At 35.3% G+C, this 27,577-nt stretch overlaps 4 protein-coding genes across 4 annotated transcripts; 2 read left to right on the plus strand and 2 right to left on the minus strand.

Annotated features, from left to right (window-relative positions):
* LOC105168592 (uncharacterized) lies at positions 1-3,424 on the plus strand. Its single transcript, XM_011088726.3, has 5 exons — positions 1-545; positions 878-1,029; positions 1,144-1,241; positions 1,342-1,426; positions 2,776-3,424. The coding sequence occupies exons 1-5, from the start codon at positions 421-423 to the stop codon at positions 2,997-2,999; spliced, it is 684 nt and encodes a 227-aa protein (XP_011087028.2). The 5' UTR covers positions 1-420; the 3' UTR covers positions 3,000-3,424.
* Positions 3,425-8,150: 4,726 nt separating this feature from the next.
* On the plus strand, positions 8,151-13,867 carry ATML1 (Homeobox-leucine zipper family protein / lipid-binding START domain-containing protein). Its single transcript, XM_011087872.3, has 13 exons — positions 8,151-8,581; positions 8,716-9,193; positions 9,708-9,988; positions 10,092-10,209; positions 10,291-10,479; positions 10,745-11,182; positions 11,277-11,378; positions 11,505-11,705; positions 11,814-11,988; positions 12,134-12,405; positions 12,490-12,585; positions 12,690-13,074; positions 13,446-13,867. The coding sequence occupies exons 3-12, from the start codon at positions 9,765-9,767 to the stop codon at positions 13,053-13,055; spliced, it is 2,181 nt and encodes a 726-aa protein (XP_011086174.3). The 5' UTR covers positions 8,151-8,581; positions 8,716-9,193; positions 9,708-9,764; the 3' UTR covers positions 13,056-13,074; positions 13,446-13,867.
* Positions 13,868-20,758: 6,891 nt separating this feature from the next.
* LOC105167975 (vacuolar protein sorting-associated protein 28 homolog 2) lies at positions 20,759-22,832 on the minus strand. Its single transcript, XM_011087873.3, has 2 exons — positions 22,222-22,832; positions 20,759-21,685 (listed from the first exon to the last, which is right to left on the minus strand). Exon 2 carries the CDS (start codon positions 21,602-21,604, stop codon positions 20,975-20,977), a length of 630 nt encoding a protein of 209 aa, XP_011086175.1. The 5' UTR covers positions 21,605-21,685; positions 22,222-22,832; the 3' UTR covers positions 20,759-20,974.
* Positions 22,833-22,988: 156 nt separating this feature from the next.
* On the minus strand, positions 22,989-27,163 carry LOC105167976 (Pseudouridine synthase family protein). Its single transcript, XM_011087876.3, has 9 exons — positions 26,831-27,163; positions 26,007-26,135; positions 25,685-25,939; positions 25,510-25,591; positions 24,551-24,666; positions 24,414-24,468; positions 23,942-24,053; positions 23,627-23,796; positions 22,989-23,476 (listed from the first exon to the last, which is right to left on the minus strand). Exons 1-9 carry the CDS (start codon positions 27,091-27,093, stop codon positions 23,204-23,206), a joined length of 1,455 nt encoding a protein of 484 aa, XP_011086178.1. The 5' UTR covers positions 27,094-27,163; the 3' UTR covers positions 22,989-23,203.
* Positions 27,164-27,577: the final 414 nt, after the last annotated feature.

The following is a 27,577-nucleotide window of genomic DNA, read 5'->3' on the forward strand; positions in this document are numbered from 1 at the left end:
CACCACATTTCTTTATAATCCCATTTATTTCCCTGAAAGAAAACATTAAAAACTCTCCAGCCAGCCTCCATTCCATGAATAATAGTAATTCTTGACCTATTACAGCATTTTTATATGAGTTTTTCCGGAGTCCATCCATCATGTCCTTCAAATCCACCCCCACACCCTTTTGTGGGCGATTTTCTGTGTTTTCCAGCTCATTTCATTCTTCTTTCTCTCTCTTCCTCTTCTTCTCCCTCTCTCCTCAAGAAACATTCCCAACCCATTGAGCTGCATCCCTGACAATCCCGCTTCTTAGTTTTTCCATTTCATCCCCTGCCTACAATTTCTTTGGTTTTTGGTTTCAATTCTGATAATTTCTGAGTTTTCTTGCTTCTTTCTTGATTCACTGAAGAGCCCTATATCACACAACTTGGTTGCATGCATGCTTGTGTACATCAGCAGTCTTTGAAGATATATGGGGATTGTGACCAGGATAAGAGGAGAAGAAGCTTCTCTGTTGAATCCCCTTTCTCCCTGTCTCATCTCAGTGCTTCTCTGAAAAGGTGCTTCTTCTCTTTTCTCTTCTTTTATTCCTTTCTCTTTGGGTAAAACTAAAAAGGTATTCTTGGGCCTTTATGCTTTTCTTCTTATATATCAATTCTTGATTGAAAATATGGATTGTATAGCTTCATGCACATTGTCGTTACTTTTTTGTGTACTCTGTACAGATACCATTCCCATAAGATGGGCTGTTTAATTTCCGAAAGTTACTCTTCTTTGCACCTGCTTTGATTCTCAAATTCTTTTCTTTCTGCTTTTTCAAGAATTTAACGAGGGAAAAAAGGTGAAGTGATTGTTTGTTATTAACCCTTCAACTCGTTTGCTCTTGAAATAGGCAAAGTGGCAGTTTTTTGACAATTTGGTGGTGCTTCCTTCTACATTGTGCTTCATATCCTTGTCGGCAGCAGTTCAATACAGTTGATAAAATGGGAACGAAAATGAAAGGGATCTACAAAGGATTCAAATACACTCTTTCTCAAATCTTTGGTAATTGCCATTTTCAAATTCTTGTTCATATTTACTATAATTTTATCTAAGTATCTTGATGTTCTTTTCTGTAATTTTGGAGGCTGGACTGAAAAGTCTTCATCTTTCTTGTAGTTGTGAAGGAGCGTGAAATGGAGATTGGGTACCCGACGGATGTTAAGCATGTGGCGCACATTGGGTGGGATGGTCCCTCTGGAAATGCACCCACCTGGGTACGTGTTTTTTCCCAGCTTTTCTGTACCTTTCTCTGTTCTATATTGTTTACTCAAACCATAAATCGAGTGGTCGACCGGTTTTTATATGCAAATTCAGATGAATGAGTTCAAGACAGGCCCTGATTTTGCAGCCATGTCAATTGGCAACTCTGGTTCTGCTCTTTCTCCTTGGTCATCTCAAGGTTGGTTCTTGACATCCCTGTTTTTATGTCCAGTTTCTATGGTTTTTCTGTTTAGTATTTTATATGGAGTAAGACATTAGTCAATGATGTTCACTACTGTATAGCACTGTAACATGATTACTCAAGAGGCTAAGCAGAATGTTGAGAAGTTTTTAAAAGAGTTGGAGATCTAGTGAGTGATGATGGCACATGGTACATCAAGAATTTAAGAAACGACAATTGGTCTATTGATTATTATATCATCACTTCTGTCTTCATTCGGGCATACTTTGTCACGGGTTGCATATTGACTGAAAAATGAGTACACATGTCCTATGCATTATTGTACTCTTGGGCCAAAGTTGGAGAGTGGTAAAGTTCCTAAGATCCTTTGCCTCAAAACAGGGAAATTTTTGGCTCATCTGTCACGAGGTGTTTACTCATTGGTAGGATTTGAGTCTAACATGGGGCCTTGAAAAGGACGGGGTTCTGGTGTATGGGGTCATATGCTGTGAAGTGCTAGACTGCAGTACCATCAAGTCTTGAGCCAGAACACCTGAAGCACAATATCAAAACATAGAAAAAGAAATGGAAAGAAAGAAAGGAAACAGGTGAAGAAAAGTGAAAACAAGAGAAAGTATAGATTTTAAGGCCAACAGCGAAGGCAAACCATCTTATCATATTCCATTCCTGACTTTTATTTTTGAAGTAATTATACCTGGAATACGATTTTGAATTGAAAAGGAAGAGTCGAACTATAAAACACGGAGTTGGTTTTAGTTCATATACTTCCGTAATTATTTATATCAAGATACTTGTATGAAGGTCAATGCAACTTTGATATGACAACTCATATATCTAATGTGTACATTGTATCTCGGGTATGAACGGCTACTGGCCTTTCCTTGAGTCCTCTATCTAAGTAGTTTGTTACGCAATCCAGTGGATAATAATGATAGGATCTACTGTAATATGGAAAGAGATCTTATAGCCATCTTGAAAATAGAATGGGCATACATAAGAGGTGAGGTCCGATGAACTGTGAATTCCTTAGGCAAATCTGGATATTTATCTCCATTCCTGATGCTACGACCTACGCACTGAACCAACCATCTAATGACATTGCCTTCTATATTATCTCAAGCAGTCCGAGAATGGCAAACTTTCGGCAGCACAAACTTGTTGCTACATGTTGAGATTGACAAGAGGATATAGATAGGAGTTCTCTAGTTATACTCCATGCAGTCAGTATAAAAACATATTGCATAACAAAGACATCTTTTGTCCATTTATATTCTCAAGTTGCTTTCACTGAAGGGGGTTGTCGAAGAAGATGGTGATTGATTGATCTTCCTTCTTTGTCTCAACAGATTTTGGTGAATCCATGCGGCAGCAATCTGAATCTGATATGTTTAAAGACACACCCTCAGCAGAACTTCCAAGCATCAAGAAAAAGGAGAAACGGAAGAAGTCTAAGTCGACTAACTCCCAAAAGTCAATTTCTTCTTCATCATCAATGTCATCAAGAGGGCCAAAGTCAAAATCCAAATTCATTGAAGGCAATGCAAATCCTACAAACATTAGAGTGGTGTAACTGTAGAAAGCGCAAGGCAAAATTTTCCGTGCTGATCAAAGTTCTTGAAAGTATTCACATTGTCCTATCCAGAAGCCACAAAGGAATCAGAGGATGTTGTAGAAAATATGAATTGGTTTACGATGATCTTCATATGCTTTTAAGGTGAAACACAAAGGGGGCGACAGATCCAACATACTAGAGTTCAAATGTGTAGTGATGTGAGAAACTGAATCTTTTTTTTCCTGTACCCCTATCTTTAATTAGTTTTCTCCCCTTGCTTGGAATTTAGAGGAGGAAGGCCCTGTAAAGAGTTAATCTTGTTAGTTTTGCTGATGAAGAATTGTGGGGATCACAAGCTATTGGATTTGCACAGGTTGTATGTAGGAACACCTGTACTTAGTACTGGTTTGTTTGAGGTTTTTGTTTTCATGTTGTTCTTCTAATTCTGGTTTCTAGGCCTTAAGATTGATAATGTTTTGATTGGTGATCCTCATACCTCTTTCGTAAGTCCTACATGAAGTTTTTAGTGTACTTTGAGGCGCAAAATCACCTTAGAACCCATCAAAATGGTGGAAAATTCTTACCAATTAAAATCAGGTTTGGTCAAATCAAATCAATCATAGAGTAAGTATATGATACAGGTTAATTTATGATTGGTCATTTTTCTTTAACTATATGTAAATTACACTACAAGTATATTGTACTTATTGTATAATTGGTTTAGGTCCAATCAAATTTGATTGGATTAGAATTTTTCTAAAGCAGCTGCGAGATTTTAACTCAATGCTACACTAACGCTCCAGCAAATGGCTACCCAAAGCTGCTGCTTTGGCCCATCTCTTGGCTCGACCCACATCTCTCACCAGATCCACTTCTTCCGACCCATTTGACTTGGTATTTAATTATTATTTGCTCTTCTCAGATGAAACCCTCTCTCTCTCTCTCTCTTTCAAATTGCCTTGTCTCCCTCTCCCTTCTTCTCTCTAGAATCTCCCCTGTCGTTCTTCTCTCTCACTATCATCAATTGCCGCTCTCTATATATATCTTCCCTTATGTTTCTGGTGGTGAGAACAATACGAACAAAAGTTTCCTTTCTTCTCTTCTCTTGCTCCCGCTTGAAAAGTTCTCAGTGGAGACCTAAGTGGTTTTGTGTATTTGAGCCTTTGTGACAAGACTATTTTTGGGTATTTTGCAACTGATATAGTGGTTGCCGGCTTCATTGGTTGTGGGCTTCCCTTTGACTGGATTTGGCTTCTTGAGCCAACTGTTTTATTCTGATTTCTTTATAAATATTACTGTATTTGTAGATTTGTATATATGTGTAATTCATTCCTAATTACTGGTTGTAATATTAAGGCTTTTCATAACTCACAAATTATTTGTAATAGTTGATTACGGTTTTGGGCTCACTATTGGAGGAATCTCCTCCCAACAGGCTTAAATAAGATGGGCTTTTATGGAAATCAATAGAGATCTATTGGGTTCGCCTTCACTCTGAATTGGGTCATATTCTCCTCCACTCATCTTCCCAATTTTCAACCGTCTCATATTTTTATCAAAATTAAGTCAATCAACCATGTAAAAATTCATTATAAACATAATGCCAATTACATTACCTTATCAATTTATTAAAATATTTATTTATTAAATAAAAGTAAACAGATTCACGAGTCTGACTAGCAAACAACGATGTCGTCCATTTTGCGAAGTAATAAATTAGCGAATAATCGATCCATTTTGAGATATGTATTAATATTAATCACTATAACAAAATAATAATCATGGTGCATGTAAGTTTGGTAATTAGGCAAGTTTAATTAAATTGAAGTACAGGTAGCAGTAGTGTGGTAACTAGAAGAGTAGGTAGCCCGCGTGATTAATTAAATGATATTTCTTGGTAGGATTTGTGAGGGACCAATTAAATTAGTTGCATAATGAAAACACGATTTTAATTAGTTTAATTTAATAGTTTGACTTTGATTTCCTCGTATTGCCCCAGTACCAGGTAACATTAATCTTAACTCAAACAAACTATTTTTACCTGATACGTGAAGGCAACGAAAACTTAATTCTGGTCTGTTCGCAGCCTAAATTAATTAGCATCTACCCTCTGCACTAAGGTTTGGACCCGAAACGAAAAGATAAAATTTCGACCTTGCGTCATTCTAAGTTCATTTCGTTAAGGTTTTCTGTTAATTTTTATTATTCGAAAAAGGTCTCGTTGATCATAATAATTGAATTGCGCTTCTATATACAAATATTTATGATAAGAATTAATATGTCTCTCACATTATACCAACTTTTATTATGTCATCCAACTGAAAATGGAAACAATTTCGGGCCTACGTGCCTTAATTATGACCACGATGTTCATAATCGACTTCAATTTCCGTAGCCGTGAAAATACTACTGAGACGACGACAATGACGGCAACGACGGCGATGGTGATGACGATTGCTCCTTCAATATCATCCTTAATTGACAACGGGCTGAAGAAGTCTTTTGTTTATTATGTTCCATAGAGATTTTTGCACTTAATTATATATCCTAATTAATCATTTTTTGTATATACTTTTGGAAGAATTTAATTGTCCAGAGACATGATGTTTAGTGTACTAATTCAAGCAGTATTGTGTTAATTAAATAGAGACATGAGCCATGTTTAATGTTTTGAAATTTGGATATATATATATATATATATATATAGTTAATTCGATCCCGCTTTTTTAGCCATTAATTATATGCAAACCCTAATTATAGTAATATCCTTCTCATTTTATTGGATTATGTACATCTTTTATATAGTGATGAAATTTTGGTGTATTTATACACGATCATGAAATTATTGTTTTGATTGGGACGAGAATGACGATAAAATATTCTAAATAAATTAAAATATTTTTTTATTAACTTTATCTTTATTTTTTTGAAAGAAAAACTAGAATGAAAATGAAACAAGACATTAGGGTTCATCATTCGCAATTATATTTATGGAACTTCTTCAAGTCCTATCTCACCCATGCTTACGTGCAAAGATAAAAAGAAGATATTTGCAAGCATTGACATGTAAGAAATAAAGTCTATAAATGAATTTGTTTAATGTAACCAAGCTTACCTTCATATATATTTTGAAAATATATGAATTCTTGTTTATTTTTTCTTCTAAAATTCTTTATCACAATATATGTAGCACAGTTATCAATTATAGAAGTAAATTATAACGAACTCTTATGACGTTTGGTATAATTGGGAATACTCTCTTTTTATTTGAAAATTATCAATACGTACTCCTTTCCATTATGTTTCTACTATATGTAATCTTGAACGGGAATCTCGAATTCTTTTTATCATTTTTTTTTCTTTCTTTCTTTCTTTTTAAAAATTAAAAAGTTGTTAAAAAAAGAACAAGGTGGATGAAAATTGTAAAAAAAAAAAAATTGTCTACTAAATCCATAAAAAAAAATAAAAAAACTTTAAAAAATAAATAAAATTATAATTTATAGTTCACAAGACATTTTGATCATTTTACCACGAAACGATATGCTAATTGTCGGGGTCGACAATCACAAATAAATTTTCAAATAACAAAAAATATTTATGATTTACCCAATATGATTTGTATACCAACTATATAGAGTGGGGGGGCTTCTTGGTTGGAAACATAGCGTTTAAGGACACCATTAATTACTAGGACTCTCCTCCCTGTCCTCACAAAATCCACTCCAATACACATTCAATTCAATACATATATGTATAAAAAATTATGATCCTATACACTAATATTAACATGTATAAAATTTAATTATACTTATTATTTTAACATTACTTTTCCGTAATTTTGTAGTCATAAAAATGATCACTAAAAACATGATAATAATTAGGGATCACATTAATACATCCTCAATTAATTAGGAGGCATACACATGACAAATATATATATATATATATATATATATTTCTCATTAATATAATTAATAATAATAATAATCTGATCACGTGTGCGCTAGCTAGCTACCTTTTATATCCTATGTGATAGTACCTGGTTTTAAATTTTAATGAGCTTCAGCCCATTAGGAAATTTTGAATTATGATTGCGATGATGCGATTTCAGGCCATTAATACATTATGGAGGAAAATATGGAAAAAGAATTGGTGTCAAATATTCAATTAAATGCAGTTGTGTCCACTGTGTGAGGTGGCTGAGTTCACTTTGGTGAGACAATAAATTTTCCTGGTCCCTTCAAATTAAATTATTACCCAAATACTACTATATATGATATGTATATATATATATATTTATATACACTTCAAATAAAATGTACAATAACAAGAAAAAGAATATATATATATATAGATGCATGTTATGAATATGATTATGATTATGATGTAAATTATGATTGTAAGACATTAATCTTGTTCTTGCATGGGGTATATAATTGATGTAAATTATGATTTTTCCTCTAATTTTATTAATTAATTGCCTCAAAATGAAGCATGTTTCACCATTAATTAATGTTGCTTAATTATAACTAGCTAGAAAAACCACATTCAGTAATAAATAATTCATTTTTTTCTTTTGGGTTTTATAGAAGCGAAGGAATAAAATTATTTGTTGATGAGTTGAGAAATATATAGAGATAAATTTGAATAGATTAGTAGATTAATCATCATTATTTAGGTGGGGGGCATAATTAACCTCATGATCGAGCAATATGATGATCATGTATGCATGTAATTAGGGTTTACTACAAAAATTCTCTTCGTAGCTGTAGCAAGAGAAGCGTATATATATATATATATGCGTACGTATATGCAACTTCATAAAAGATGACATATTTGCTTTGTTGAGAGATGAAAGCAACATTTTCCCACACTCACACGTTGGTGTCTCTCTCTCTCTATATGCATTATTAGTACACAATTTTCCAACAAAAATTAAGGTTTTAGAAAAATGAATTTTTTTTTTCATAATTTTAATTTTTTTTAAAGAAAATAAAGGGTTGGAAATTCTGATGATCCAGTGAGAAATGAGTTGTGTGGATGGGGAAGGGGAATTGAAGGGGCAAATCACCATGGCATACACCACATTAATATATATATATATATATATATATATATATAATCCTTACACGGGAAATTTAAACATGAGATTAGATACCAAACCCCTAACTCTTCTCCCTCTCTCTCTCATCAGCAATAAAACCCTTCTTTCTCTCTCTCTCTCTCTCTCTCTCCCCCCGCCATAAATGCCGTCGCACCCTCTCTATACGCTCTGCAATAACTCCTCCGCTGCCACATCTTCTCCACATGTTCCCCTTTCCTTCTTCACCTTCTCATCACCTCCTTCATCACATCCTCTCTCTCTTCGTCCCTTTCTTTCTCTGTCATCCCAACATCCCCCACTATTCTTCTTAAATTCTATTCACAAGAAAGGCACCACCCACAATAAACCTGAAAACCCAACCTCATTTAGTATCCAATATCTGCTTTATTAGCAACCCTTTAACTTGAATGGCAGATCTGCACCTTCTCTCTTTGGCCTAAACCCTAATTCTTGAATAGGGTTTTCTCTGTCAAAGTTTCAAGAAAGAGATCAGTTGGTTAGTTTTACTCATCGCCCATGTATATAACTTAATTATATTATGTGTGTAGTGTTTTTCATTAAGTTCAGCCACTGCAGGTGTTCAGATTTTGGTGTTTCCTAATCTCTTCCGTTATATATATTAATTTGCAGGAAACGGAAGAGAAGAAAGATTTTGAGTTGGAGTCCACCGAATATCTCGCTGGCGTTATATGTAACACCAGTTTGAAAATAGCTAATGTCAAAGGCCAGTTCAGACTGTCATTTCTTTTGTTAATTTTTCTCATTATAGTCTTTGGGCGCGTCAATACAGACACAGATAAAAAGTCTTGTTAGAAACCCCAAAAAGAAAACATAAAAAGTCCTTTGCTAGTATATTGTTACATGTAACCATCCCATTTGTTTTGCCCCAACACTGACACACAATCCTATTTAACTCAACGCCCCAAATTTCGTATCCCAAAAAGCGAAATCCCATTACACCTTAGAGAGAGAAACCTAGAGAGAGAGAGAGAGAAAAGAAAAGCTTTCTAGGGTTTCTTGGTAAAAATGTGCAGCTCTGAGGATGGAGTCTGATGATATGAATTTTCCGGCAAGTTGGCAAAGCTCTGTGTCTGACCGGAACTATAAGGTCGGTGAGCTTGGCTTTTCTTTAATTGTTGGTAGACAGAGTTGTAATTTATTTTGTAATAAACGAGTTGTCATTTGTCCTTCCCTCAAAGTACTGTATGCATAAATACTGATAACAAGAACAACCCTATTTAATTTCCGTGTCATATCACGATTTAATTATTGAGCATTTTTTTTTGTGAGGAGTCAACCATTTCGTTTTCCTCTTGGTTCAAGTGAAAACCCTTTGAGATTGATATGAGTAAGTGCATAAATTTATCCCAGCAAAATTTTTCTTCTTGGCAAGTTGTACTGCACGAGTACTTTTACACACACTGAACACTCGGACACTCGCCCCACTTGTTGGGGTTAATGCACATATTTCTCTTGAGGAGTAAAGAAAGAGATCTGCAGCCTTGATAACACTATTAATTGCTCACACATTCTTGAGATTTCAGTCCCTGGTTTTCTCTCTTAATCCTTTAATGGAGTTTTGACTTATAAATTTGCCCTGATTACAATTCAATTCTTCTTAGGTAATTGCAAAACTCTAGCTTTTCTCTGCTGCGAAATATAGATATATACAAGTGAAGATGTTTCAGCCGAACATATTCGAGAGCCACCATCACCTGCTGGACATGGCCCATAAGACCCCAGAAAATGAGATGGACCTCATCAGGGATGATGAGTACGAGAGTAAATCAGGAACTGATATAATGGAAGCTCCCTCGGGTGATGATCAAGATCCCAATCAACGGCCTAATAAGAAGAAACGATACAATCGCCACACCCAGCATCAAATCCAGGAAATGGAATCGTATGGACCTACTATGACTATTAAAGATTTCATTAGTAGAATAACAATTTTCATTTGATAGAATCAATTTTCTATTTTTCTAACTGATGAAATAATCTAATAGGTTTTTCAAGGAATGCCCTCACCCTGATGACAAACAAAGGAAGGAGCTTGGTCGCCGACTAGGATTAGAGCCTTTGCAAGTGAAATTCTGGTTTCAAAACAAGCGCACCCAGATGAAGGTGATTCTTTTTGCCAACAAAATATTTGTTCCTAGCTATTTTTTGGAGGTTTAATGGTGTCTGGAATTTTTATAATTGCAGGCTCAACATGAACGCCATGAGAACACCCAACTGAGAAATGAGAACGAGAAGTTGCGGGCCGAGAATATACGCTATAAAGAAGCTCTCAGCAATGCTACTTGTCCAAACTGTGGAGGCCCTGCCGCCATTGGCGAGATGTCATTTGACGAGCAGCATCTCAGGATTGAGAATGCTCGCTTGAGAGAAGAGGTAGAACTCCAGGACTCAAAACCTCTTCATTTTGTTTGTTGAAGAATTAATATCGACATAACTGAAGGTTGTGTAAATTTCTATACCTTCTGCGGGGATTATTGTTTGAAGGACTGATTCATCATTAAATAATCAGCAGTTTTACTTGAATAAGAATGATTAGACATTATTGAATGACTTAAATTTAGCTAGCTTGGACTAATGGTGGTCGATTATATATAGCATGGCTGAAGATAATCTTCATGCACCTATCGTCTCCTTTCAGATTGATAGAATATCCGGGATAGCCGCGAAGTATGTTGGGAAACCAATGCTATCATATCCTCATCTTCCACCTGGAGCATCGCGTTCACTGGATCTTGGAGTGGGGAATTTCGCCCCACAGGCAGGCATGACTGGGGAGATTTATGGAGCTGCTGATCTTCTAAGATCAGTATCTGGCCCAACAGATGCTGATAAGCCAATGATTATTGAGCTTGCTGTTGCAGCCATGGAAGAGCTGATAAGAATGGCTCAAAGTGGAGAGCCTCTGTGGATTCCCAGCACGGACAATTCAGCTGAGACATTGAGTGAGGAGGAGTACGTGCGGACATTCCCACGTGGGATTGGGCCGAAGCCCTTGGGAATGAAATCTGAGGCCTCTCGAGAGTCAGCTGTTGTGATTATGAATCACATCAACCTGGTGGAGATCCTGATGGATGTGGTAGGATTTCTTGTATATCTTTTGGCATCGGACTGCGTCGTATGTAGTTTTCCTTATTCGTTTGACCAAAACATTTTATGTCTGAACATTGCAGAATCAGTGGTCAAGTGTGTTTTCTAGTATAGTCTCTAGAGCAATGACTTTGGAGGTATTATCGACTGGCGTGGCCGGCAACTACAATGGAGCTCTACAAGTGGTAAGAATGGAGCTGGATCGTGAAACAAACTTTGCTTACTATTGATAAAACATGTTTTCTTAAAAATTACAATGCACTTCACCAGCAAACTTTTACAATCTTCTTCAAATGTGTCATGTTTTCCAGATGACCGCTGAGTTCCAGGTCCCTTCTCCATTGGTCCCAACTCGGGAAAACTACTTTGTGAGATATTGCAAACAACACGGCGACGGGACTTGGGCCGTGGTTGATGTTTCTTTGGACAACCTGAGACCTAGTTCTATATCCAGATGCAGGCGAAGGCCGTCCGGTTGTTTGATTCAAGAACTGCCCAATGGTTACTCCAAGGTGAGTAAAATGGAACCCCATTTTCAATTAGGTACCACAATCAAGTTGTTGAACACAGATCAATTGCGTTCAATTAATTAACCTGCATGGACATAATTAATTTTCTAGGTCACATGGGTTGAACATGTCGAGGTGGATGATAGAGCTGTTCATAGCATCTACAAACCACTAGTCAATTCTGGACTTGCATTTGGTGCAAGACGTTGGGTGGCAACACTCGACCGGCAATGTGAACGACTAGCAAGTGTTCTGGCCAATAACATTTCAGCTGGAGACGTTGGGGGTACAATACAGACACACACACACACACATATATATATATATATATATCTCTTAATTGCACCTTTTACATAGATATATCCTGATAACTATAGCTGAGATGAGTATGAATTTTCCATGACACTAATCATGTATCATCAATTTCCCAGTGATATCTTCTCCAGAAGGTAGAAAGAGTATGTTGAAACTGGCTGAAAGAATGGTGATGAGTTTCTGCACTGGTGTGGGTGCATCAACTGCACATACATGGACAACACTGTCTGGAAGTGGCGCCGATGATGTTCGTGTCATGACCCGGAAAAGCATGGATGATCCAGGGAGACCTCCTGGTATTGTACTCAGTGCTGCAACTTCATTTTGGCTCCCAGTTCCACCGAAAAGGGTTTTTGATTTCCTGCGCGATGAGAATTCCAGAAGTGAGGTATAAAGTGTTTTAAGTATCAGATTGAATTTTAATTTTTGAGCTACAGCTGGTCTAATGTCATCTCCTTTTCTGGCATTGAAGTGGGACATTCTCTCTAATGGTGGCCTAGTTCAAGAAATGGCTCATATCGCCAACGGCCGCGATCCGGGCAACTCAGTTTCTTTACTGCGTGTTAATGTAAGATGTTGATAAAATCAATTTTGTCTCATTTTTTTATTTACTCAAATTAAATTGCTAATCATACATAAATGATAAACCTGGAAAACAATTGGTAAATGCAGAGTGCAAACTCAAGCCAGAGCAACATGCTGATACTACAGGAGAGTTGCACTGATTCGACAGGCTCCTACGTTATCTATGCTCCCGTTGACATCGTCGCAATGAATGTGGTCTTAAGCGGGGGTGATCCCGACTACGTTGCCCTCTTACCATCTGGTTTTGCTATACTGCCTGATGGACCTAATAATCAAAGTGGTGGAATTCCTGAGGTCGGATCCGGCGGATCCTTGCTCACTGTTGCCTTTCAGATATTAGTTGATTCTGTTCCGACAGCAAAACTCTCTTTGGGCTCAGTGGCAACTGTTAACAGCCTTATCAAGTGCACCGTCGAAAGGATCAAAGGTGCAGTCTTATGTGACGGTGCATGACCGAAGGGTCATCCTCCTGGTAATTTCTTACATCTATTTCTTGCATTCAAAGCTTAGTTTATTTAACCTATTTTATAAGTTATACATTTTATAAGATATGTTTGGTGTTCTTGATATCATCTAGCTCATAAAATGTTAATAACATCAATTTTGAAATTAATACAACCAAAATTGGATGAATTTATTAAAATTTTAAAAATAAATTAGGAATTACTTAATACTTTAAAAAAATTATAAGCTCTTAAATCCATTTTTTAAAAAAGAATTATCACATAATTACGATATTGTGAACTTCCAAACATCTCAATTACATATCATATGCTATATCAAACACCCTCTTAATCTAATCTAATGTCTACATTGAATCTAATTTCCGGATGATTTCTGCAGTGACAACCGGAAAATGAATGAGGACAAAGAAGGATTTGTTTACAATAGGATGCAAAAGAAGGGAAGAAGTCAAGAACGCACCTCGCATAATCCTTGCCGTCTGCTGTTTATCTTTGACAAAAACAAAAGGAAAAAGAGATGAGGCAGACAGACATTCAGCAGGCTGCAAGGGTAATAGGTTCGGGTATTGACTCTGCCCATCAAATTAGATCAAGTAAACAAAGACCTTGTTTACAACATCAATCAATTAATGTATGCAAACATCTTATGTATCTTTTGTTAATTTCGTGTCAGGGTTTTAGGCTTTTAATTTTGTTTTAGCAGCAGCACTACTAATTAATTGCTTGTCTATGTCTTCTGAAAGAGGGTTTTCAGTTATTAGGCCATGGATCCTCAATCTAATTAGTCTTTTTTAACAATCACTACCCGTTTAGCTTTTCCTGTTGCCTTTTTATTACTACAGTAATTATCTTAATTTGTTGTCTTGTCTGAATTATTGAGTTGTGAACTGTGGCCATCTGGTTTTTATGTGTGCTATGTATTCTGTACTTAAATTCTAGCTAGAAGAAGAAAAAAGAAAGTAGTTTAATTGGGAAGATGAAGGAGTATTTATTGGGGTGCAAAGTGCAATGATTATATCCTTACATTTTTTGTGAGGTGAGTCTGGCAACCCAACCTAGAATTATTGCAATGGAGAACGAGTGGTTGGAACAATAAATGGTGTCAGTTGCCATCACTGCCACCCACTGTGTATATGGTGGGGTGTTCTCTCCCCCACCCCTCAAAAAAAAAATGCAGTTCAATTGGAAACCTCGAATCACGCAAGATCATGTTTCGGAAAAATATTCTATTTAAATTTAATTTTTGATAAATCAGATTAATTATAAAATAAATATAATATATTTACTATAACGTATTTGTCGATTTAAGTTGAATCAAACTCAATTTTATTGGAATTTTTCATGTTTAGGATTTTTTTTTCTAATAGAATTTCAGTTCGGAATTTGAGTTTGGATATTTGTTTCAATCTTGTTCAAAGCCAACAGCATCTCTTCTCGTCCAAACAAAGTGCATTCTTTGCAAAGATTTGGACAACATGTTCACCCAAACGAGAACCATAGCCTTTGACGGGAAAAGATAGCTTCAGCTTCGGACTCATGTTGCGTGTACTCGAATAAGTATATTTTATAATCGGATTTAATGTTATTTATCTCCTATAATATTTTAAATGAGCAGATTACTCTTTGTAAAAAAAATAGTAATTTATTTTTCTATATTAATTAAATAAAATAATGTAGCCCCTGTTTAGGTTGTTAAATTGTTTCGTTTTAAAAAATATAGGGAATTAAATTGCTAAATCTTAAAAAATATAAGAAGATAAATTATTAATTTTTTTATAAGAAGATAATATTCATTTATAATATCATACGAATTGTTTGTATTTTTCGCTTTTATAACCTGAACGATAATTGTACATTGAATGTTAAATAATTATAGAAACATTATTATGTTATTTAGAGATTGAAACACTTAATATGCACAAGCAGGTTTCATGCTATACACAACGTACGATGCACTTCATTAAATACGTAACATGCTTCAATTGCTGAATTTAGGGATAATTACACTTTCTATGAAAATTGGTGTAATTATACCTAATTTTTTTATAATTTAAAAAATTATATTTAGTATTCTTGAAATTTACTTTTGTCTAATAAATAGGCTCCTTGATCCTTTACTCAAAATTTATCGAATTTATTGATATGAACAAAATAAATAAATAAATAAATAAAAATTTATATTTACACTCGATTGATTTATTACTACTTTATTGCAAGTCAAACCAAATATCCTCTAACTAAATTGGCCTTATAAGGGTGATGATATTACCTCTTGACATGCATTAATGTGTGAAGATAGAGTTAAAGATAACATTAATTAGTCCTGTAATTTTGGCACTTTGACATTTTTTATCCTTTATCATTCTAGAATTGCAAAAGAGTCCTGTAACGTTTTGATATTTCACAATTTTGGTCCTTTCGATGCTAGATTTCATGAAAATTGCCAAAATAAATTATGTACCACATCATACTTTTATTTAAAATTTTTCATTTATGTTGGAAAAAGTGAACCAATCAAAACAAAAACTCCAATTTAAATGAACCACGTGAGGGCAGATGATTTATTCCAGTGACTATTGTAAAATTCAACATTTAAAGGATTGAAATTGCAAAATATCAAAAATTACAGGACTCTTTTGCAATTCTAGAAAGACTAAGGATAAAAGTGACAAAATATCAAAATTACAGGACCAAAAAACTTGTGAACATATATAAGGACAGTTTGATCATAAAAAGATTTATCTGACCTGCAATAAGTCAATAATAAATTAATTGAGGGTAAACATGAATTTTCATTCAATTTTTTTAATTTGTCAATATCAACAAATTCAGTGTGTTAGACAAAAAAAAAAACATCAATAGTATTAAATATAATTTTTCAAATTATAAAAATTCTACATATAATACTGTAAACCTAAAAAAAGAACAGTGCAATAATACCTTTAATTTATATGTACATTTCAAATTTCAAAATGAAAAAGAAAAACAAAGTCGTAAACAAATCAAGACAGGTATTTATATAGTATCTTAAATTCTTACAATTACACCGCCCTCGTTCTAACATGTATACTAAGAATTTATATATATATATATATATATATATATATACTTTTCGGTTTACCAGATTTTTGACGATGATTTAACGGATTTATGACATATTATGAACAAGCATAACACCAATAAGATGAAGGGGATCTACCCATGCATGATTGATCTCAAGGAAGCAACTATAAATTAATATGTACTTTATTAACAGAATGTACGTTTTTTTATTCTGAAACTGAAATAGTTGGGGAAAAAAAATATTACATGGTTCATTGTGCAGTCGTTGTGAATGAGTAAATATAGGGCCCAATTGTTGGTAAATTATAACTATGCACCAAACAGAAAAGGGTAATTTTCAGTTTACCCCTCTCAATGACAAGCTTATGTCAATTTGGCCCCTTAATCTATCAAAGTATACGTTTTAAGCCTTCTAATTAAGAGAATATAATATATCTTTTTTTCTTATTATATTCGTCTTAGTTTACAACATATTTTAAGAAAAAGATTAAAGTCAAGATGTTTTTGAAACTTATTAGAAACTTACGTATAATAATAATTCAACGCGGAACAACTATATCTAAAATCAGAATGGGGCAAAAATGATATCAAATAATAGTTGATGGACGAAAACTAAAATACATTCTCCCCATAATTAATGGCAAAGCAAGTAGAAGAATTCCATGATGATGATGGTGCAATAAATTGATGATGAAGAAGTGAAATATTGAATGGGGAGCGAGCAGTAGCAGGCATTTATATATACGTATAATGAATGAGTACATATATATATATATATATATATATATGATGAGGTCATTGCAGCCGCATGCATGCATACGTGGATGATCATGGGGAAATTCGAATCCAAACTGAGTTTGGCCGGACCTGATATGACAAGTGAAATATACTTACAGTGCGTGATTCATACATAAATTTAGGAAAAGTGACTAAGAATTGCTCTGTGATTGGTTTGGATAAGAATTTTTGAATGATGATGTTAATGATAATCGTCTCTGGAATAAAGTTGTCTGTCCGGGGAAAGTTTATTAATTCTGTCACAGTTGGGAGGAACAGCCGTAGCAAATATCATTAAAATGGATAGTTGCAAAAAGCAGGAAGCTATTTATTTGTTTGGACAAGAAATTTAAGGTGAATACAGTAGTGGTCTTAAATTTCACAAGCAGATTGCATTAATAAGCTGCCACTTTCCACACCAAAAGCTTCAGATAACACTTAATATACATATATGTATTTGAAGCTGCATGCAGTGATGGTTGGAAATCTTTCTCTACTTTTGACAGTTGTATTCTGAGTTTGATCAGTCATAACGGTGTTGTACGAATAGCTAGTCATGAATTTATTGAGAAAGAAAGAAAGAAGGGGTTTCAAGTTTTGATTAAATTTCAGTATAGGGTTTGTTCTTATTTTGATTGGTGGTGAATGATGCTGTCTATGTGCCCACCACTGTTGATATAACATATCGTGGAGACCATTTTCATGGAAAAATCGTCAGACGGAGAGCCTACAAATTCCTTATCTTAAAATCAAGAAAGTGTAGTACTTCAAACTTACTTGTACCTTTTAAATTGTATTTATGAACCAGCACTACGGGTTTAGCCAAACTTTCCACTTAGGCACAAGTCATGTTTAGAGAAAAAAGGATTTTTTTTTTTTGGGAAGATACCTACTTAGATATATGATGATTGGAGAACTTTATTTCAGTCATCAGAATTTTTAATATTTATCAAGATGTTTGGTTTTTTCAATGGACGATGCGATTCAGTAAATTTCAAGGAAGATTGCCGTCCTTATCTAGTGATGCGTACTGAAATCCAATTATAATACCACAAAGATTGAAATATGGAGTGATATAAATTGGAGTTCGACAACATCATAAAGATGGAAGGATTTTTTCAAAAATTTTAAGATTATCAAAGGCCAAAAAACTAATATGCAAATCAGGGGTTTGCATTCTGATGCTTATATCAGTAAAGATTCAGAGGAATGAATAAATGAAACTTAAGTGTAAAATGTGAGATTGGATGGTCTAAATTAAAAAATCCAAAGGTGGAGTGCTAGAACAAACGAAAGACCGTGTGGAAAAGACACTTGCAAGAAAAATATTGGGACGGATCCGTCGGGACAAAAAATAAAAATGAAACCCTATATCACAATAGTCTATATGACAATTCCACACACAATATCAAGGCTATACAAATAACATTTTAACAACTTGGCATTAATACCAAAACGCAAATCATCCTGCAATTTCAGATCTGAAACATGCAAAATGAAACCCTACTTTTTAGAAAATTTATTGCAATAATAAGATTTGATGAAGCCTAACTCCTTGGCTTGGGTTTGGGTCATATTTGTTTATCGGGGTTGAAAAATATGTGTTGTGGGCATCATGCAATAATAAGATTTGAAGAAAGATTAATAAATGTATTAAGATGTCTTATAAATGATTGCGGGTGAGATCCCATGAAATAGTTTGATATCGTCACGGGTGAATATATGAGTATTTCTCTCATATACTGATATACATTATTATTTCAAAGAAAGAGAAATTAATATATTATTTTTAAGATTAAATTTAATTAAAAAATATGAGTAGTTGTAAGAGATAAGTTCTGTTAAAACAAAAAGAATATTTCTCACTAAACCCCTAATTCGAAAAATTGGGTCACCATTATTTCCTGATGTAGAGGTGTTTATGGACCATCATTGGGCTGTGGATTGGTCCATAGATTCTAACTGCCCCATCAGCTAGACCTCATACCGTCAAGCCCTTATTTTTCTAATAATAATAAAATTTAATATTTTAAAAATACGTTATAAAATGCTTTTAATAAATTTAGCCAAACGCCTTCTCATCAAAATCAAATGTGGTGTAGCGTGAGAAACATGCATTTAAACTACATCAAAGAAGATTAACGAGAAAAAGAATCAAATAATAATTTTAATATTATGACTTTATAATTATATGTACTATTTTTAATTTATCACAATAATGGATTTGTAATTTTAATAGTGATTATTATTTTGTAATAGGTGCTGTTGGCAAGAATAAGTGACAATTTTTTTATTTTTTATTTATATAAAATTGTTACTAAAAATAATATGATATATATATATATATAATGATCATTTAGTCCCAACAAATAATCTTTGTTATTATACTCGTTCTATTACAACAATTGTCATCTCGCCAATTGTCTATTAATGTGGCAAATGTATAATGATACAATGTAGTGATAAAAAATTATTATTATTGATGTGTATGAAAACAGGTTGTCTCAAAAAGGTTCAAACGATTCAAAAAGAAAAAAGAAACGAGAGGCTCGTAACATCTTAGGAGACCCAAATCATGAGAGGTCCAAGAACACTTAATAGACGGTCTTGGCAGGTACCCCAAAAAACAGATTGGCAAGTGAAGGAAGCTGAAGGCATCCTCCTACTCAAAGCTCGAATAAGGCCCATCAACCCAAGAGGGAAGCCTAGTACACCAAGCTCAACCCAAGAGGTAAAGTCATTACACTAAGCCAGCCATGTACACCAAGATCGGCCCAAGAAAGAGGCTTGGTACAAAACCTACCGGACCTCAAACCTACCTTCCAGGCTAAGCCCACAAAAAGGGAGGCGTCCCAAAAAGCTGGACTTCATGACCTAGAAGGACTCCTTCCAGAGTAAGAGTCCTCATGTAAAAGGACTCCTCCTCCAACCAAAGATGTGCTGCTCAAGTCAAGGAGAGAATAAGATCATGCCTTATCCACAGATTTTCGCTCTTTTTGTCGAAAATGCAGGTCACTTACAGAGTGCCTACGAAGAGGGACTCCTTCTCTATAAATACAAGCAGCATTTCTCAACAGAGACCTTGAGTCATCCAACAGGATACCTTTAATCCCTCTACCCTCTAGAATTTAGAAAAAAATCACTCTCTATTCTTACATTAGCATTCGAATTGCACTCTTAGCACGATCTCTCTCACGAAATTGCTTACTCTATCACGATTTTCTCGTTACATTTTATTTCTTCTGACTATTATTCTCCTAAATCAAATATTAATTTGGATGTCGGAGTGCTAACGCCTATTTTGCAGATCCCCCTTCCGGATTTGCATTCGCTTTGGTGCGTACAGAAATTTACTATGAAAATACTTTTTTTTTTTTAAGTTCAAACAAACCCCTCCGTACAAAAATTGGATCACACTCATTTTGACTGTAAATTGACTATGAAAGTACTTTATATATATATATATATATTTTGGCCGTTCTCTCATGTCATTTTATTAGTGATTGTATATTTTTTTCTAATAATATAAAGATGTTTTACTAAAACTTTTTGTTCTTCATTTGTAGCACACACACTGCAGTGCAGACTAGAAGGGATAGTTCCAGGCCTGGAGGCTGCTCATGCATTGGCATACCTCGAAAAGCTTTGTCCAACCTTGCGCAGTGGTTCTAAGGTTATCGTTAATTGCAGCGGTCATGGTGAAAAGGATGTGGCAACTGTCCTTCAGTGCAACAAGAACAAATTGCCAAATTGAAATTTGAGTGAAATTCGGGGAAAGCTAACAGAGCATAGAGATACAAAGATGCAGAAGAGAAGTGGTATTGGTCTGAACAAGTAACAAAGGCAACCAAGTGACACAAAATTCAGTACAACATAGTCCATTCAGCAGAAATTTAGGTGAATGTTTACCAATGCCCACAAGAAGTTGAAACAATAAATTACTTCGCTTCAAATTTAACTAGTTCCTACCAATGTTAACACAACGCAATTACAACAGATATGTTTGGTGCTGTCAACAGAAAACAAATATATCCCCACGTATTTACAAACTTACCCCAAAACCAGCAATTATGTTCCAGCAGTGGGTAACGCTGCCATAAACGAGTTATAAGATGACTCCAGATCAAAGTGCAACTGTCGAGCCTGCTGCTCAGTCAGCTCATCAGCAGCACCCATTTTTGACAGCCTTGCAATCCACTCTCTCATCTTTGTCTTCCCCTCAAAATCAGGTGGCAGTATCGACAGCTTATTGAGAGAAGCTGACAAATCCGATAACAGCGGATGGACCTGATCAACTGCAACCATGTTAAGTTTTAATGAATCCATGGCCGTAATAAAATTCTGCACACACTCAGCCACTATGGCAGCTGATGTAGTGGCTGACATTGCTGCGGCTGCACGATGCTCCACAGTGGCAGGAACTCCTGATGTCACAAGACGATTCAGGGCAGCCGGGCAATCCATCTTATAAGTATCATGAAAACGCTCTATACTTGGTACAATATCTTTCAATGTGGAAGACAAAGTTTTAAAATGGGCAATCAACTTTTGGCATTCAGTTTCATATTCTGCTGGAGAAATAATGTCACGGACATAAGCCTTCTCAAGCTTCTCTGTTGCTTTTATAATGGCAAAGAGCTCAGCAAAATTCTCATACATCTCTCTCTCACGCTTGTCGCTCCATAGCTTAACCTCCATTAATGTAGTAAAATATTAATATTTGGAAATTGAATTGGAGAAGAGCACGGGACACGCGCAAAGAGAACCGAACCTTTATCCCTGCAGCAAAATCAAGAACCAAACACTTTTTCAGATCCAGGAAACTGAAATTCGATTTCACTTATCTCCTCGGAGAAGTACAAATTGAAAGAAAGCAATCTGATAGAGGGGGAGATAATAAAATCAGTTGACACGTTAAGAAAACCCCACTCAACAAACAAATCCCAAGTTTGACAGCTGCAATAATACACGTCAAGGCACTGAATCAACAACCTAGCTTTTCAATAAGAATTCAGCAGCATCTTATCGATGAAAACATATCTGCACCCCGTTATACCCATCTTAATAACACAGAAAACACCGAAACAGTTTGTAGATCCCACATCAAGAATCAGGGCAGGGAAAACCTAAGATCAGGAAGCACAAACACATACAAACAAATACAAGAATCCACAAATAACAATTAATATACCTCAAAAGAACAGCAAATCTTAGGGAGACGAAGTCAAATTATATATATATATATAGAGTGAGAGAGAGAGAGAGAGAGAGAGAGAGAGAGAGAGAGAGAGAGAGAGAGAGAGAGAACCACTTACGAGAAAGAAAGACGCGGTTTGGAATAATGGGAGGAGTGTTTGAGTTCAGAGGGGAGAGAGCAGGTTGTGCCCAGTCTGAGCTTGCGTCTGTCTCTGGTGTGGCCTTTACAGTTTACTCCATATTCTAATTCTACCCTTTTTTCTTTTTTTTAATTATCGTCTTGACACGCTCTACTTCTACCCACTACATGTATATAATTATTTTTCCATATATTTTAAAATATATTATATAAAATAAGAATGTATAATCAATCCATTATATTTTAAAAGAATTAATAAAATCAATCATCCACATAATAATAAATAATAATATAATAGTGTTACAGATAGTTGTTTATGATAAAAACTGCATATATATTTTATATTAGTATAAATCGAATAATTATTCATATTTTCTCGGCTCTGGTAGTTAATGGAAAGATTCAAGACCAAAATTCATTAATCTTTGTTAAGCTTATTTTGAATTGAGGTGGATGGAGTTTGAACAATTCAATCCAATCAATTACTCTCTTTTGTTCCCAAGGGGGAAAAAAAAGGATAAAAATGGAGTTTGACATGAAAATAGGAGACAATTATCTAAGGCGTTAAGCGTTAAAGGTAGCTTAAGAAAGCTAAAAATAGTAAACTGCTATAATCCAATCATTAATGTATTGTTATTCTCTTAGAAAGTGAGGATGTTGGGCTGGACCAATTTAGACTACCCGATAATTTAGAGGTTCAGGAATTATACTGGCTTTTTTGTATTTAATTTTACACGTTCCGAAAAATAGCCAAAAGATTTATTAATGATTGATTTCGTCTTTATAAAATACAGGGTTCGATGTATTTTAGCTTATCTTTGTTTATCTTACACTAATACAAATAGACAAGTGAAGTGAAAAATTTATGATTCACAATGAGGCTTACCTTTGATAAAATAAAATGCAAGTACAACATCATATAACATCTGACGGTGGTTTCCAGGCATGTGTTGTACTTGTATTTACCTCCACCATGGACATCCAGCCTCATAAGTGTGTTCTCCATCATCCCATGAAATTTGACATGCTTGAAGACCAATGGCAACACTAGGTTCCTTTCCATGGTGAGCAATCCATTCTTCAACAGCCAATACTTTTACATCATCACTGGAGTACTCTTTCTTGTTCTTGCCAAATGGGTTAAGTCCTGGAGAGTTCGCCTCAGCAACCGCAGCTGGCATATACATTGAGTCACCCACTAGAGGGGCTCCACAAGCAGCCAACTGTGCTCGAATCTGCAGGTATAACAACTTGCAAGGGTAAGTTAATCAAAGTCGATTTGCATGTCATGGCAATGTGGATGTTTTTTCTACTCACCCCATATTCTGAATACTACCGAAGAAGTAAAACATGAAGAGAAGTTCAACATAATTCCATCTCCATACCTGATGTGTCCGACCTGTCAAAAGGTTGATTTCACACTCGTACGCAAAATCTTTACTAGGCCATCCACAGTCCTCAATGCTATTTTTCTCTTCAATTATACGATTTGGCCAGGGAACTTTCCTGCACTCTAAGACCTCCAGTTGGCATAAGTGCCAACCATTGATGAATTCTGCACACAACAAAGAATAAAATTTATATGAAACCGAACACATTTGATATTCTCTTTGCCAGGGAAAATAAGAAAAAAAGAGAACATCACATGGTTCAGTCATGCATTAAAACACAACCAACCACTCAGACAACAAAGTGGTCACCTCCAGATATGAGTCGGGGAGCGATATTAACTGGGCGCATATAGTGGGTAATTACTCCAAGTGATACGGGAGCAGCAGCAAGAGCAAGATAAAGCTTCTTAACCTTTTTCTCCTGCGAACAACATATATTGTTTTAAATGCAGCAGACAACGGCCAACGATTCTGCAGAAATGCTTCAGAAACAAGAACATGAAATGACACCAAGAAAATAACCTAGATTCCTTTCTACTCTATATGTCCTGGGGAGATGACGAGCACAGAAGCCAGGGCACGGAGATCAATTATAATTATATCCATTATTTGAAAAACATAATCCATGAGATGATAGTGTGAACAAGTGATAATTAAGAAAGTAAGGTAAATAACTAGGGAAGGCCAAATGCGATCTTCTGCAAGCAAAATTTAATAAATTGATTGCCGTCATAATCATCCTAAATTACTAAAGCAAACAAAATATAAATCTGCAACTAACCCTTATTTTCCCATGGAAAACGGAGCAGTACTCCTTTGTTCTCGCTAACACTACACTGTAAATAAATAAAAAACAATTAACACTCTGCTTCCGTTACTATATAACAAGACATTATAAAATACACTATTTTCACTTACCAGCCCTCGGTGCAATTATCAATCTGGTGGGTAGTCCTCAAGGGAGCGTCTAATCCTAAAGCACGAGTAGCAAATGTTGCACAACTTTCTTCGATATTATCTGTGGTTCCTCCAACCTGATCAAAGTTAACATACCTCAGGCACCTTCAGCACACAACAGACTAACTTTCAACTCATCACATTCTCAAGGAACATTACATCAAAAAAAGGAAAAGAAAATCAAAAGATGGATGTGTAATATATCAAATTTGGAAAAAGAAGAATAGTTTCTGGTTACCCCTACATTGATCATGACATCATAAGTAAATGAAACATCAATTGTATATGTTCAGTTGTTCACAGTCAATGTTTCACCAAAAGATTGAGAGGAAAGTAGTTATCATTTCTATCTGATCTCTGGAAGAAGACATGCTCATTTACATTATCTTTCACAAATAGCATCAGGAGAGTGCCAGAAAGTCGTTTGCAGTTTGATAACCTCGTGGTGGCATAACAGACCCAAGGGAACACATATTACCTTTACATTGAAGTTCATGCAGCATCCTTTATTTAAAAGGCAAGTTTTAGTTATAGGTAAGAACAATGAAAAGTATGAAATATTGAAGATAAAGTCATAATGAAAGATGATCACAAAAATCACAATTTCATAAACAAGAGATAATAAAATTGTTTGTTTTGCAGATGAAGAACACAGGTAGAAATTTTTGTAAATATCATACTGAGAAAACCATGGAAATTTGAAAAGGACAGATGACAAATTTTTGTTTTAAGGAAAAGGCATGGTTAAGATGAGACAAGCACTTTTTCCTGATAACATTACAAAGAAACTTATTATCCATTAAAACCAGGTTACAGTAACATGGACCAATTATCAATTTCAAGAAAAAAGGGTCTAAACAAGCTCTCCAACTAGGCATAAAATGTATGATCATCATAGATTGTAAAGATCAACCACATACTGATGTACCCGCAGGTTTGTCCAAAATAACGTAGTCATCAGTCACAGCAACAATCCGAGATCTCCAGTCAATTTCATAGCACCTGATTGGAAAAGATATATCAGGATTGCCAGATTCCCAGGCCATATTAAACTAACAAAAGTCAGGAAAAAGCATATATACGTCAGAAGAAAACCTTGGAAAGCGTTTTGGGTGTACATGAACACGTAAGTAAGTTCCAGCTTCAACAAACTCATCAGGGCGAGTAATTCGAAAAGTTTTCTGTGCTTCTCGTACTGTTTTCCCTTTAATAGATGCTCTTTTCCTTAGAACTGATGGATCTGTGAATTCTTTAAAAGTCTTGATTTGCTCAGGCGTAGCACTTGGTGGAGGGTCCGGGCATACAAGAGCATAAAATACAGCTCCAAAATGAATGAGATCTGCAACAAATCTTCGAAGATGGAACATATCAGTATCACACATCAAATCATAATTAAAATAAAATGATGAAGACTCACAGTGGTGGTAGGTTCAAAGCACTACTGATATACTCAAGAACAGGTCCTCCTTTTGAAACAACCAAGTGTTCCACCCTTGGAGGTCCATTCTGGGATGGGCAAGGAAGAAGGCGGCCATACGGAGGGTAGCTGAAAAAAAAATGATTAACCATTCCGTAGGGAGAACTAAGGAGAAAAAATCAAGCATACAAATAAAATCCAGGAATTCCATATCAAAGGAAAAATAGTTATCACTTTCAGATGGGCTTAAATGAAACTTCATTATGCTTGCTTCATTTTCAATAATCTGATTGTCTTAGAACACCCTCAAGGTAACATCTTGACTATCGAGTTTGAAGTTATTTTCTTTTGTGTTAACAGGCAGCTGCATAATAACGGAACATCATGAGGCGACTAGGAGAAAGACGGTCATATATGCAATGATCTTCCCAAGAGGAAATTTTGTCACTATATCTACTGCCATCACTAATTTATGCTTTCTATATAACCGGCTTGGTGGCAGACAGAGACAACATGTCAACTTAAGTAATGGTAAGACTCGTGAACACCGGCGTCAGCGGGATGCTAACATGGACTAGATGGACTCAGAGAAGGCAGACGTGCACTGTTATGACTCTCTTAAGAATGCAAGGGGAAATGTCGCATCTGATGGGAAAAAAAAAAAACAAAGAAAAATAACGGAATGTGCGTAATCACAAAACAATACATATTAAGAACAAACACATATTGTATTTACAGAGTGAGGAAAACTGAGAATTAAGAACTATCAGCAAATTCTCTTCTTCCAGGAACTCGTTAATTTGGACCAACCAATTGCTAAGTACCTATTATTAGAAATATGAATCGAGGAATTCGTACTAATATCCGCAGAGGCAGTAGATTCGCAGCTTAAGTTTCTTTTGCCGGCAATGAGGGTGTGGTGTTTGTGAATATTCTTGAAACGACAGTTCGTGGCGGCTAACGTGCGAGCGAGGTTGATATGGGTGAAGAAGTTCCGGCGGAAACTGGAAGCAGATAAAAGCGAGGAAACAACACTGCCGGCGAGGGTTGAAGATAAGGCAGTGGTGGCGCCAATCGCCATTGTCATCGGTTCCGCGCAGGGTTTATCGGTGGTTCTACGATGGAACGGGCCACATGTACTTTGGATGTCGAACAATTGCGACTTTGGCGGTCGTTTGCAATAAGTCGCTTTTACATATTGGGTAGCGACTTTCTCGGAAATGGGCCAACTTTCGCTCCACTCCTATTAGGCCCATGTTGGTTGTTAGAAACGGTAATCGGCCCAATACCAAGCCCTAAATATACTTTCCGACAAGAGGGAATTGGGGAATATGACATTTGTAGATTAGGGTTTTTTAATTCGGGGAAAGTATAATTTGAAGTTAAAAGATTATACATATTCAAATTTTGAGGTGAAAATGGTTAATTAACTAAAGAAACCCATAGCACAAAAGTCTCAGCCAACTCTTGTATCCCAAGCCAAATTGTGCCAAATTCATATTTTTTGTCCTAGGAATTTTTTTTAATTTAATCTCACCTATTACTATATTTTATATTACATTTCATAAATT

This window comes from Sesamum indicum, linkage group LG8, assembly GCF_026168435.1.
Source record: "Sesamum indicum cultivar Baizhima isolate 11 linkage group LG8, ASM2616843v1, whole genome shotgun sequence".
Taxonomy (NCBI): Eukaryota; Viridiplantae; Streptophyta; class Magnoliopsida; order Lamiales; family Pedaliaceae; genus Sesamum; species Sesamum indicum.